The 11,585-nt window shown below is 44.0% G+C and overlaps 1 protein-coding gene across 1 annotated transcript; it reads right to left on the bottom strand.

Annotated features, from left to right (window-relative positions):
* Nucleotides 1-8,618: 8,618 nt before the first annotated feature.
* TMSB4X (thymosin beta 4 X-linked) lies at nt 8,619-10,582 on the bottom strand. The gene is given in 4 exon segments (XM_010336409.3): nt 8,619-8,834; nt 9,282-9,397; nt 10,487-10,504; nt 10,506-10,582. Coding segments are annotated over 4 exon segments (234 nt in total). The 5' UTR covers nt 10,571-10,582; the 3' UTR covers nt 8,619-8,799.
* Nucleotides 10,583-11,585: the final 1,003 nt, after the last annotated feature.

Raw genomic sequence — 11,585 nt, 5'->3', positions numbered from 1 at the left:
CACCTACAATGTGCATATTTCCTTCAACTCTCACAGCAACCCCATGTGTCACGGCCATCCCCTTCCGCATTAGGCAGGTGAGAAGAGTGAAGCTCATAGAATTTATGAAGTCTCTGCAAGGTGGCACAGCTAATAGGAAGCTAACCAGGAACAAGTGACAAATTTTGAGGTGACAGCGTCGCAAAGTGTATCATTTTATCTGTTAGCCCTTGGAAGCCTAGGTGAAGAAATGGCAAACAGGTTCTTGGCGTGGACTCAGGACTGGGGCATGAAGGCAGACTTCGGCTGGGCATGGGGAGGAGAGAGTTTAAAATCAATCTGAAGTGAGTGATTAGGAGTTGAAGCTAGACAGAGGAAAGAAAGGAATTGAGCATAAACAGTCAGGAGGTTGCCGGGTGGAAGTCTGGACAAATGTGGATCTGACTCACACTGAGAGAAACATTGTATATCACGGATCAGTCATCTCTCTTGCTCACAAATAACTCAAAACAGAAGTTTGATAAACAATAGTCACCCTTACCACGCTGGGGAGTTCTGTTAATTCTTGTTTTCTTTTTAGTGATTTGTTGTGTCTCGTTGGTTTTTTAAACATTTTTTTTCAATGCTGGCAAGAATCAATAAATTGATTTCCTGCGACACAGCCTGTGGTTTGCAAACGACACTCTGGGTAGGGTGTGGCCTGAATTGTGATAGCGCTGGGGTGGGGTAGCAATGAGAATAGTAGCCAGCTGTCTGGTTTGGACCTATCTCAGCCTTCTTTTCTTGGCTAAGCCTGGGCCTCTCACAGTTTTCCCTCAGCTGCTCCTGTGGTCTAAAGTCCGAACTCACCCTCCCAGCTCGAATGAGATCCTACTTGGAAACACCTGTGATACAAAGAATGGTGGCAGGGGGCCAAGTCGCAAGTGGCCTTGGCCAAGCCAAATGCCTCAGGCATTCTAGATGTGCATTAATGTCAACATCATACATAGGTATGTGTCAGGAGAGAGAAAATGAATCCTCCCTGTTTCAGAGGAATATGGTCAAAAGTGTGGCGTAGCCTTCTTTGCAGCACATGACTTTTAATGTCTATGTTAGATTCAATTGATCTCATCTCTTTTTAATCTGAAGGATTCATTATTTGGAACTTGGGTTGAGGACCTCAATGGATTTCCCTTTCGGTATCCATTTCTCTTGTTGGGAAACTTCATGACTTATTTCAAAAAAGAAGCCCTGATAAGAGGAAGGTTCCAAACATTAGGTGCCGATATGTTTGTTCTTGATGCATGTTGTGTGTGTATTTATATTATAACACGGAACTTATAAAGTCAGTGGAACCTTAGAGGAATGCCTTAGGCATGCAGGTACAGCTTTGAGATTTTACATTTGCATATATGAACCCATGGTGCTCTCATCTTCCTAGCTCAGGTTACCAATAATGTTTGAAATGACAAGTTCAGGGTTATATAATTACTATCCTTTCTTCAAAAAAACCCATTCAGTTTATATTCTTTTTTACTTTCTTTTCTTTGAAATTTTGTGACTGGCCTCTCTAATTTCTTATGGTAGTACATGTACTTCTTTTCCCACGTGGTATTTTTCACTGCTCCTGAGAACATTTTAAATTCCTGGGCCAGCACAACGGTTTTCTGCTATGACCACCTGTGTTATTCAGCCCTGTAATCACAGGAAACAAATAACCAATTACAAACCTTTCACTTTTCTTCCTTCCACACCCCTTTGTCTTCACCCACCTTATAGGCCGATAAGTTTTTCCATATGGGTCCTTCAACCACTAGATAATGTTCTGATTCATATCAAAAAACTTCAGTTATCGTCTCTCATAACACAAACGCATTCATTGGGTAAAATGTCCCTGTCCACAGTGATGACCGCCTGATCACTTCAACCATCGCAGTACAGTGCCTCTAGTAGACGACTCACTAATGAGGATTTATAGCGGGTTAAATAGCAGCACTCCCCCTACCAAAGATCTGTCCCTGTCAAATCCCGAGAACCTGTGAATGCTAACTTACTTGGGAAAGAGTTTTTTTTTTGCAGATGTAAATAAGAATCTTGAGATGAGATCATCCTGGATGAACCAGGTGGGCCCTACATCCAAAGGCAAATGCTCATCTAAGAGAAAGACGAGAAGACAGATGCAGAGAAGGCCACGCGAAGATGGAAGTGGACACTGGAGTGACGCAGCCACAAGCCGAGGAAGACCTGGAGTCACCAGAAGCCGAGAGACGCAAGGAAGGAATGTCTCCTAGAGCCTTTGCAGGGAAGCTGGCTCTGCCGGCACCTTGATATCAGGCTGCTGACCTCCATAATATGACAGCATACGTTTCTGTTGTTTTCAGCCCCTAAGTTTGTAGGGATTGGTTACAGCCACCCAGGAACCTAATACATGGTTGGAGACCAGCTTTTGCAGTACGAGGCACTGCAAACCCCAGCGATCTCCACACAAAAATGTAATTTTAACCATTTCAAAGTAATTAAACTTCTTCCCACTCCAGTATAAAAATTGGTAGCAAATGGCCATGGAGTGTTCATAATGTAGAGGTGTTACAAACCTAACTTTTCGAAATGTAGACCAAGAAATACCAATAAAAGTAAGATTTAGCACTTTCTTGTATGAAGTTACTGTAACGCTGATGATGTCAGTATTTTTTTAGTGACGAGTATGGACGGTCTCTTCTTTGCCCTCTGTCCCTATGGTTACATTTCTCAACGAGAAGAGTCTCCAAACTGCCTCATGTAGATGAAATGATTTTATGTCTAATGTCTTCCAATTACCTAGGGGTAATTTTCAAACTCCTTAGCCAGCCTCAGGGGCCCTTCACATTCTGGTTCCAGTTTATCTCCTGGCCCAGTGTCTTACCTGGCAAACATAGAAGCTGGGGGCCGGGAGCAGTGGCTCACGCCTGTAATCCCAGCCCTTTCGCAGGCTGAGGCGGGTGGATCACCTTAGGTCGGGAGTTCAAGACCAGCCTGACCAAGATGGAGAAAATCCATCTCTACTAAAAATACAAAATTAGCTGGGCGTGGTGACACATGCCTATAATCCCAGCTACTCAGGAGGCTGAGGCAGGAGAATCACTTGAACCCGGGAAGCAGAGGTTGTACTGAGCTGAGATCATGCCATTGCACTCCAGCCTGGGCAACAAGAGTGAAACTCTGTCTTAAAAAAAACAAAAAGAAAAGAAGCTGGGTGAATCCTAGTTGGATAAATGAATGGATACCTGGCTCATGCCAGATATGGCTGTTCACTCACATACGTCTGCCTCTCCCATGGACAAAGAGTAGGCTCAGACCTTATTCAAATTCCTATTCCAGCAGCTAGGAAAGAGCCAGGCAAATAGTAGGTACTCGATAAATGTTTGTTGAGTAAAGAATGACTCTTTCTAATTAGCCAGGCATGCTGGTACACACATGTGGTCCTAGCTGCTCGAGAGGCTGAGGTGGGAGGATCTCTCGAGTCTGGGAGTTTGAGGCTGCAGTGAGCCGTGATCGCACCATTCCACTGGCACTACAGCCTGAGTGACAGTGAGTGAGACCCTGCCTCAAAAAAAAAAAAAAGACCCTTTCTACCCTCCAAGCAAGCCACCATCATTTTAAGTAGAAATAACCACGTGGCATTCCATATATACTTTTAATCTTGTGAAATATTTTTGTTTCTAGATTAAGAAAACGCTATCACAAAGTCTCTGTGTGGTCAAAGGTATCAGCCACTTACAGCGTTCAATGTGGTAATGAGGAAAGGCATAATTTCCCGTGGTTTGACAATAACGTGACAGGAATAGTTCCAACTGCTTTGAATAGATTATTGTCCCCCTGCATTGAAGTTCCAAACTGTGGGATCCTACGAAACAAATGTGACCAGCCCTCAGCCAGCCAGGTGCTGTGCTTATGAATACGTGTGGTCATCATTTTGCTAGGTTCTCTGAGGGGTTTCAAAATTTAAGCAACCATTTCAGCCCCCAACAATCATATAGTTGAACTGGAAAAAGAAGGCAAACAGAGAAAGGGGAAGGATTTAGCAATAAGAAATATTTATCTGGAGATTCAACATCCATGCCACAAAATCATAACAAATGATAGATTTTAAAATACTGTCTCTCCAGGTTGGTGTGGTGGCTCACACCTGTAATCCAAGTATTTTGGGAGGTGGAAACAGGGGGATCACTTGAAGCCGTGAGTTTGAGACCAGCCTGAGCAACATAACAAAACTCCGTCTACACACACACACACACACACACACACACACACACACATTTCTTTTAATTAGTCAGGCCTGGTGGCACATGCCTGTAGTCCTAGCTACTCAGGAGGCTGAGATGGGAGGATCACCTGAGCCCAGGAGTTTGAGGCCATAGTGCAGCTGTAATAGGGCCGCTGCACTCCAGCTTGGGCAACAGAGCAAGGCCCTACCCAGAAAAAAAATCCAACAACAAAACACTATTCATCCGGTCCATTTTTAAATTTTGGGCATTCCTCAGCAAGGATTCTCAAAAAATAACAGGCAAGAGTTACCATGCCCAGTCTTTCTATGCTAATACAAGATTTGATTGCAAGGTGAAGAATCAGTCAGTTTCCTTCAAACTTCACTCACCATTGAGCTTTTGGAGGGATTTGAATTAATCACTCCAGATGCATTTGGAGAAATGGCCACTGTAAAACAAAGAATAGATATTAAACCTTATCTAGAAATTCATAGCCCTTAGGCTCATGATGTATCCTGAAAATGGAAAAGGATAATTTCTTAGTATTTTCTACTTGGAGTTAGATGAAAAATGCCTCTTGTAACTAATGGAGGGCACAGAAGGGCAGGGACTACATCTTCTTATTTACAGCTGTGTCTCTGTGGCAAATGAAATACCTGGCATGAACTGGTGGAGTGAACTAATGATCCAGTGCTCTGGCTTCATAATGCAGAGTTGGCTATAAGTATTGATTCAAATCAGCACAACCAAGGACAGTGGCAAATTACTGTTCAACGTTCTTTAAATATATTTTTAAAAAAATATATTTAAAATTGTGATATCTAACATGACATTCACATGTTCAAAGGAACCCCAAAACAAGCATGTTAAATGAAGTCTCGGCTGGACGCGGTGGCTCATGCGTGTAATCCCAGCTCTTTGAGAGGCTGAGGCAGGTGGATTGCTTGAGCTTGGGAGTTTGAGACCAGCCTGGGCAACATGGCAAAATCTAAAAAAAAAATTAGCCAGGCATGGTGGCGCATGCCTGTGGTCCCAGCTACTCAGAAGGCTGAGGAGGATCGCTTGACTCTGGGAGGTGGAGGCTACAGTCAGCCGAGATCGCACCACTGCCCTCCAGTCTAGGTGACAGCGTAAGACCCCATCTCAACAAAAAGAAAGAAGAGGAAGAAGAAGAAGAAAGGAGGAGGAGGAGGAAGAAGGAAGAAGAAGTCTCCATCAAGTAAGGGGAGAAGTGTATATTAAAGCCCTAATGTGTCTAATACTATGCAAGGTGCTTTGGGGCACAGAAGGAAGAGTTGCACACAATGAATGCAGCGTGCACCAGCCCTGCCTACAAAAGTCTCAGAAGCCAGGAGCAAAGACGGTACTAGCACGACAATGTGATTAGAGAAATGAAATGCTATGCAAGTGTCCAAGGAAAATATAAACTAGGAAAATACAGGTCTTAGAAACATTTTCTTCTTAGCTTGTTTTGTTGTACATCTCTGCCTTACATTTGTAATTTCACCCTTTCTCATTACACACAGAGAAAACCTAGTTGAGTCCCAAATTGGTGTGTTTGATTCTCTTAGATTGCAGTGTAAGCCGCTCTTGAAAGTGTAATCTAAAAGAAAGAATTTGGCGGGTGTGGAGTGGGGAGGGTGTTTTTTCTTATTTTCTTGCTAGGCTAGTGAAGGCTACTAGGGTAAACGAAGCATTAAGTGCTTTCAGTGTTCTTAAACAATGTTTTAAGTTTACATTCTTGAACAAAGACTCAAGATTTTTTATTTTTACTTTTTGTCTGATGTTTCCAAAATGCACTGTTCTTTCTAGTAAGCACAAAATTGACCCCATATGTTTAGAAGAAAATGAAGAAATATTTTCTTTTTATCTCTTGAGGAATTAGATGCTTCTTTGGGGGAAAATAAAGAGACCTTCCTTGTGCATTTAAAGGAGACAATACCTGATTTTGACTATAATGGGTCTCTTATACAGCCGAGAGACTCAAGGTTTGTTAAGATTTTGAACCCCCCCCCCCCATACATACACAACCCAAAAGCTGTGTTGTTCTCTGGAAAGAATAAAATAGCTTTAAAATTCCAACCACTGGAAGGCTGGAAATGTGGCTGTGATGGTTGACAAATTTGCAAGATTTCAAAATGAAGCCAGCTCAATCTCAAAGGTGCTTTAGTGAGTCTCTTTTTATTTCCTTTATTTTGGCTTTGTCTTGATCAATTCAAAATTTGCAGAAATCCTAGACGAAACTGTGTGACCTCCTGGGGTGAGGAGAAACAGTCACAGGGTCTCCTTCAATCCCAACGTTCTCTCATTCTAAGGGTAAATCTAATTGTCCCCGTTGTATCTGTGAAAAATACTGTCGACTCCCAAGTCTTACATAGCAGGAACATATATTCCCACACTGATTCATAAATACCCCCAGCCCTTCTGGGAAGAATCTCTCTTGGGAAAAATGAAGAATCCCCCATCAAAAGTTTAAAAATAAATAAATGAAGTCTCTCCTATCCCCGTGTGCAGCAGTTAAGTGCACAGTGTGATATAGGCAGAAGCTTCTGAATTTCCCCATTCCACATACCAAGCAACCTGAATGCAATCATTACCAGATTTTTTTATTTTACTTTTTGTTGTTGTTGTTGCTGTTTTAGCTTTGTCCCCCTAGGAGAGAAAGGCCTTTTATTTCATGAATCATCCCTTTTTTCTAAATGTTCCTTCTTCAACTGAGGAACACTGGAGCTGTGTTAATTTCTTAAAATTTTCTTTCGTCTTTGCATTGTTTGAAAACGGCACACAGCAAAAACCTGCGTGGGAATGGTTTCTCTTTGTGCCTTGGGCATTTGCACTGTGCCCACACCCTTTCTTATAGGCAAGAAAAGAAAACTGCAGGTCTCCAGGCCCGTCTCCATTTTGAGACCTTTGTACTCACTCCTCCGTCTTCTCTCCACGGAGCTGAGCGCGCTGTGGCGCTTCGGGTTTTGTAGCAGCCTCTGCAGCAGCCAGTACACACCCCTTCCTTTGCAATGCAGAGCAGGGCTTCTAGCCCGAAGGTCTACTTGATTGTCTAAGCCACAGGTAAATGGTTTCCTGTGCATTTCTCAAAGTGTTGAGCAAAGGAAATGAAAGCAACCAGTTCAATAGTGATCAACAATTTTCCCTACCCATCCCCTTCAAAAAGAATATTTTCCTAAGTCGGTTTTGAGAGAAAATTGTTTAACTTCTTGGACATTTGCATTGTAAAATTTAGCTTTGCCGAGACATCTTGTGAACTAAGAGCCTTCTTAAATGCTGTTGTTTCGGCTTAATACAATTGGTGCTTATTTAAAAAAAAAACAAACAAACTCCACCCTTCCCTGCAGAACCGAAGAATCCATTAAGGATTAAAGACCTTTAAGAATGGCAAATCTTTTTTTTAACTCTTAAAAAATTGATGTTGTTTCTGTCTTTCCACACCAAGGACTTCGCTTTTACCCATCAGTGAAAATAACTACTTCTGATGATTGAGAAGTTATCAAGGACTTAAAGACCTAAATGTGTTATTAATTCCCACTGGCTTTAAACAGTACAATTCTTACCTGTGTCCTGCTAGTGTCCCTTAAACCCAAAAGATCGAGTAAGTATATTTTAAATCCAAAGATTATTCAAACGAAGAGGACCCAATAAATGTAAAATCATGTTTACCAATGGTAACTGTATTCATTAAAGCAATGTTAAATATTGAACTCTAATTAGGAACCGTTCATTAAAAAGTGAGGAAGCTCAAGCCCTAAATTTCTTCTTAGAGTGCTGATAAAAATCTAATTTTTACTCATTTGTGTTTATATTAGCACTTGGTTAAATAACCGATTTCAGTTTGATACCTGAAATAAGATGCTGCGCCTTAAATTATCACCTTCATTTTCTTGAGCATGTGCAATAAATAGTGTTGGCTTATCAAAACCCGCTAAAAACTACAAATATATTTTATTAAAGCTCTCATACGATTCATACTAGGAATTCCATCAGCCTGAGAAAATGATTTCCTAATCACCTAGTATAGACAAGGGATTTTGCTTACCTAAGTGAAAACCTGTTTCTATGCCATAAGGGAATTTACCCAATCACCAGATGCTTGTCCCTCCCGAGTGGACCAAGAGGCAGGCCTCTTTAAAAAGGTTTCATCCCCGATCCTTCCAGAGAGCAAACAGACACACCAGCTAAGTTTTTAAACTTTTTATTTGCATATTAAAAAAATTGTGCATTCCAATAATTAAAATCATTTGAACAAAAAAAATGGCACTCTGATTAAACTGCATTACAGCCTGCAGGATACCTTGGGCCAGCTTGGTTTTACTCTAGATTTCACATTCGTCCCACCCCACTTCCTACACCCCACTTCTTCCTTCACCAACATGCAAGTTCTTTCCTTCCCTGCCAGCCAGATAGACAGATGGGAGAGGCAGGCGCGGCCTTCGTTGTCAGTAGTTCTTTGATGTGAAAGGGGCAGCACAGTCATTTAAACTTGATCCAACCTCTTTGCATCTTACAAAGTTAAACAGCTAAAAGAAGTAAAATAAGAAGGCAATGCTTGTGGAATGTACAGTGCATATTGGCGGCGCAAGACTCATTACGATTCGCCTGCTTGCTTCTCCTGTTCAATCGCTGTGACCAGAAAGAAAAAACAAAAAAGATGGAGGGAGATGATTAAAGGATTCAGTACAGTCTAGTATAGATTAAAGGGCTTTCATTTAAAGCGTCTTTTCAAATCATAAACATTCTGCAAGTATATCCGGGTATTCCATAATGCAATAAAATACGTATATTGAATATACTAAATAGAAGTACATTTTAATGGATAAATATGTTTGTATATTAATATGGCATATTAAATATTCCATTACTAAATTACTAAAGCCCCGTGTATGTTGGGTGCAAAACCTTTTTTAATTAACCTTTGCAAGCCACATTCATCAGCTGTCGGCTCTTCCCCCGCACTCCCCCCTCCCGAATTCTTCCCGCGGCCCCTCCCAACCGCCCTCCCTCCCTCGCTCCCTTCCCACCGGCCGCTCCCACCCAGCCTTTCTAAAGATGGGGGTGGTCGGAGCTTACTTTCTTTGGAAGGCAGTGGATTTTTCTCTTGCGTTTCTGTCTTCTTCAGTTTCGACTTATCGAATTTCTCGATCTCAGCCATATCGGGTTTGTCAGACATGGTTGCGGAGGAAAAGCTGCAGGGGGCAAGCCAAGAGCGATCGTGAGGAAGAGCCACCCGCCCCTGCGTCTCTGGGCTGGGAACTGCGCTTCTGCCCTCCCACTCGCAGCCTGAAAGCGCTCCTCGCCCTCCTCCCGCTGCCGTTCCGCACTCGCGAGCTTCCTCTTTCTACAGAAAAAGAGGCGACACCCCCCTCCACCCTCCCTCCATATTTCAAAACGCTGGGGACCAAAGAGGGCGGATGCCTTTCAAAGCCGATTCTTGCAGAATAAAGGAAACTGATCACTGCGAATTGTTAATTACGGCGTTTAAAATTAAAGGCAGGCTAGAACGAGAGAATATTGGAAAGCCACTTCCGAGTGCAAGTGGGAAAAATCAGGCAAGAATTCCTAAAATGGAGCCCAGGTCGCAAAAACGTTCCCATTTTCTAGCCACGGCCTCTCCGCAAAGGATGCAGACTGCGTCCGGCTTTCCAGTCCTCTCACAAAGGCCGCGACTGCGGCGGGAGCTTCCGACCACCGCCCTACCCGCTTCGTTGCCCGCCACAAACCAGCCCCGCACACAAAGCGGCAGCCGCACGCGCCGAAGCCGGTCCTGACTAGTCTCCCGGCAATTCGGCAGCCCTGGCATACATGCCTCTGCAAGAAAGGCCGTGAAAATGTCATAGCACAGACCCGCCGCCGCCAGGCTGCACAGATACAGCCCGCGCAGCCGTCCGAGGCTGGCAGGAGACTCGGGACTCGGGGCTCGGGTGATGAGCCTCAGGACAAAGGATCTGTCTGTTCCCCGGTATCTCAGCCTCTCGGACAACGCACAATGCCTTTCCGGACAAACAGTAAGAAATTTTAAAATGTTCCGAGCGGCATGGCAGAACGCCAGTTTTTCGGTTTTGTTCTTAAATCGTCGATTTCCCCACCCCATTACCCAGCATCTAGGGTGTTTCGCATCCCCCAGCTCCCCAAAGCAGCCTTTCTGGGGAGAACCACTCGGGCTCCGCTTTAGGGGATGCCTTCACAGGGACGCGGATGATGAGGGGCGAAGGGCGAGCACCCAGAGAAGGGGATGGGGGCGGTAGGAGGAAGGAGGCAGGGGCCCTGGGGCTCACCGGAGCGAGGCGCACGAACGAGCGAAGTCTGGTCTGCGCAGTGGCCACCACCGAGTTGTCAGGCGGGGTGCGGCGGGCGCCCATTTATGGGCACTCCTATGTAAATGAGGTGATGTCACCCGCAGGCCCCTTAACTCCTTCGCGCCGCGTCTCAGAAAAGCATCCGGAGGCCTGGGGGCGTTTGGGGAGCCCCACCCCCACCCGGGGTCCACTAGTGCACCCTAACCACAACGACGGCGAAAAGAATAAATAAAATGAGCAAAGCACGCTCCAACACTTCCTTCATAACACATTTTCCCCTTTTACGTTCATTTCACTATGATGAATTTTTGCAACAGCAGCGCAAAAATTGCTCTTGGGGACTAGGGCATAGTAACTAACAGTCTGGGTGGCCCCTACGGTGACAGGCATTCTTTTACTGCGAAACTGTCTTTGTCTACTGTGGACATCTCCACACTAGGGCGCGGTGTCCCTCCCTGGAGGGCCTGGTCCGCTGCAGGGGTACGATTCCTGTGACTCAGCTTTCAGACCAGTGGAGTGCCTGCGCCCCACCCCGGGCCCCTTTGTCTTCCTCGCTGGCGTTCCTTTTGCCTTGGGTGGGACGTAAAGCACCCTTAAGTGATTTTAAAAGAGAAAGTTTCACCACTGTAACATCCACATTGTTTTATCAGCATAATTTATGTGAGCACTCGAATCAACAGTAATATTTGCTGACTGTAGGGTAATTTAATGGTAAAACACCTCCCTCTTAGCAAAATAAGCCAAGTTCAAGCTCTGCCATTGACTTACTGCCTGACAATGAGGAAGTTCTTTACTTTCCTCTTCCTTATTTTCATAAATTATAAAAGTGATTGGTAACGAGGCCTGGGTTGAATTCCAAACACTACAGTTACATGATCTCTAACATCTTAAGGTGAAATTCAAAAATCAAACTATATTTTCCAGGCAGCGTTTCCAGCACTAGGACATCTCTGAAGTGCATCTGCATCTGAAAATATAAGAAATTCGGCTAGAGAGAAGCAGTTTCCAAAATGGCACCTGACTCTGTGACTACCAGCGACCCACTTGCTACTGAAAATTAGTTACAAATACCATGCAA

The sequence above is a fragment of the Saimiri boliviensis genome, chromosome X, assembly GCF_048565385.1.
Source record: "Saimiri boliviensis isolate mSaiBol1 chromosome X, mSaiBol1.pri, whole genome shotgun sequence".
NCBI lineage: Eukaryota > Metazoa > Chordata > Mammalia > Primates > Cebidae > Saimiri > Saimiri boliviensis.
The sequence above is the reverse complement of the archived record's forward strand: the minus strand, read 5'-3'. Positions and strand labels throughout refer to the sequence as shown.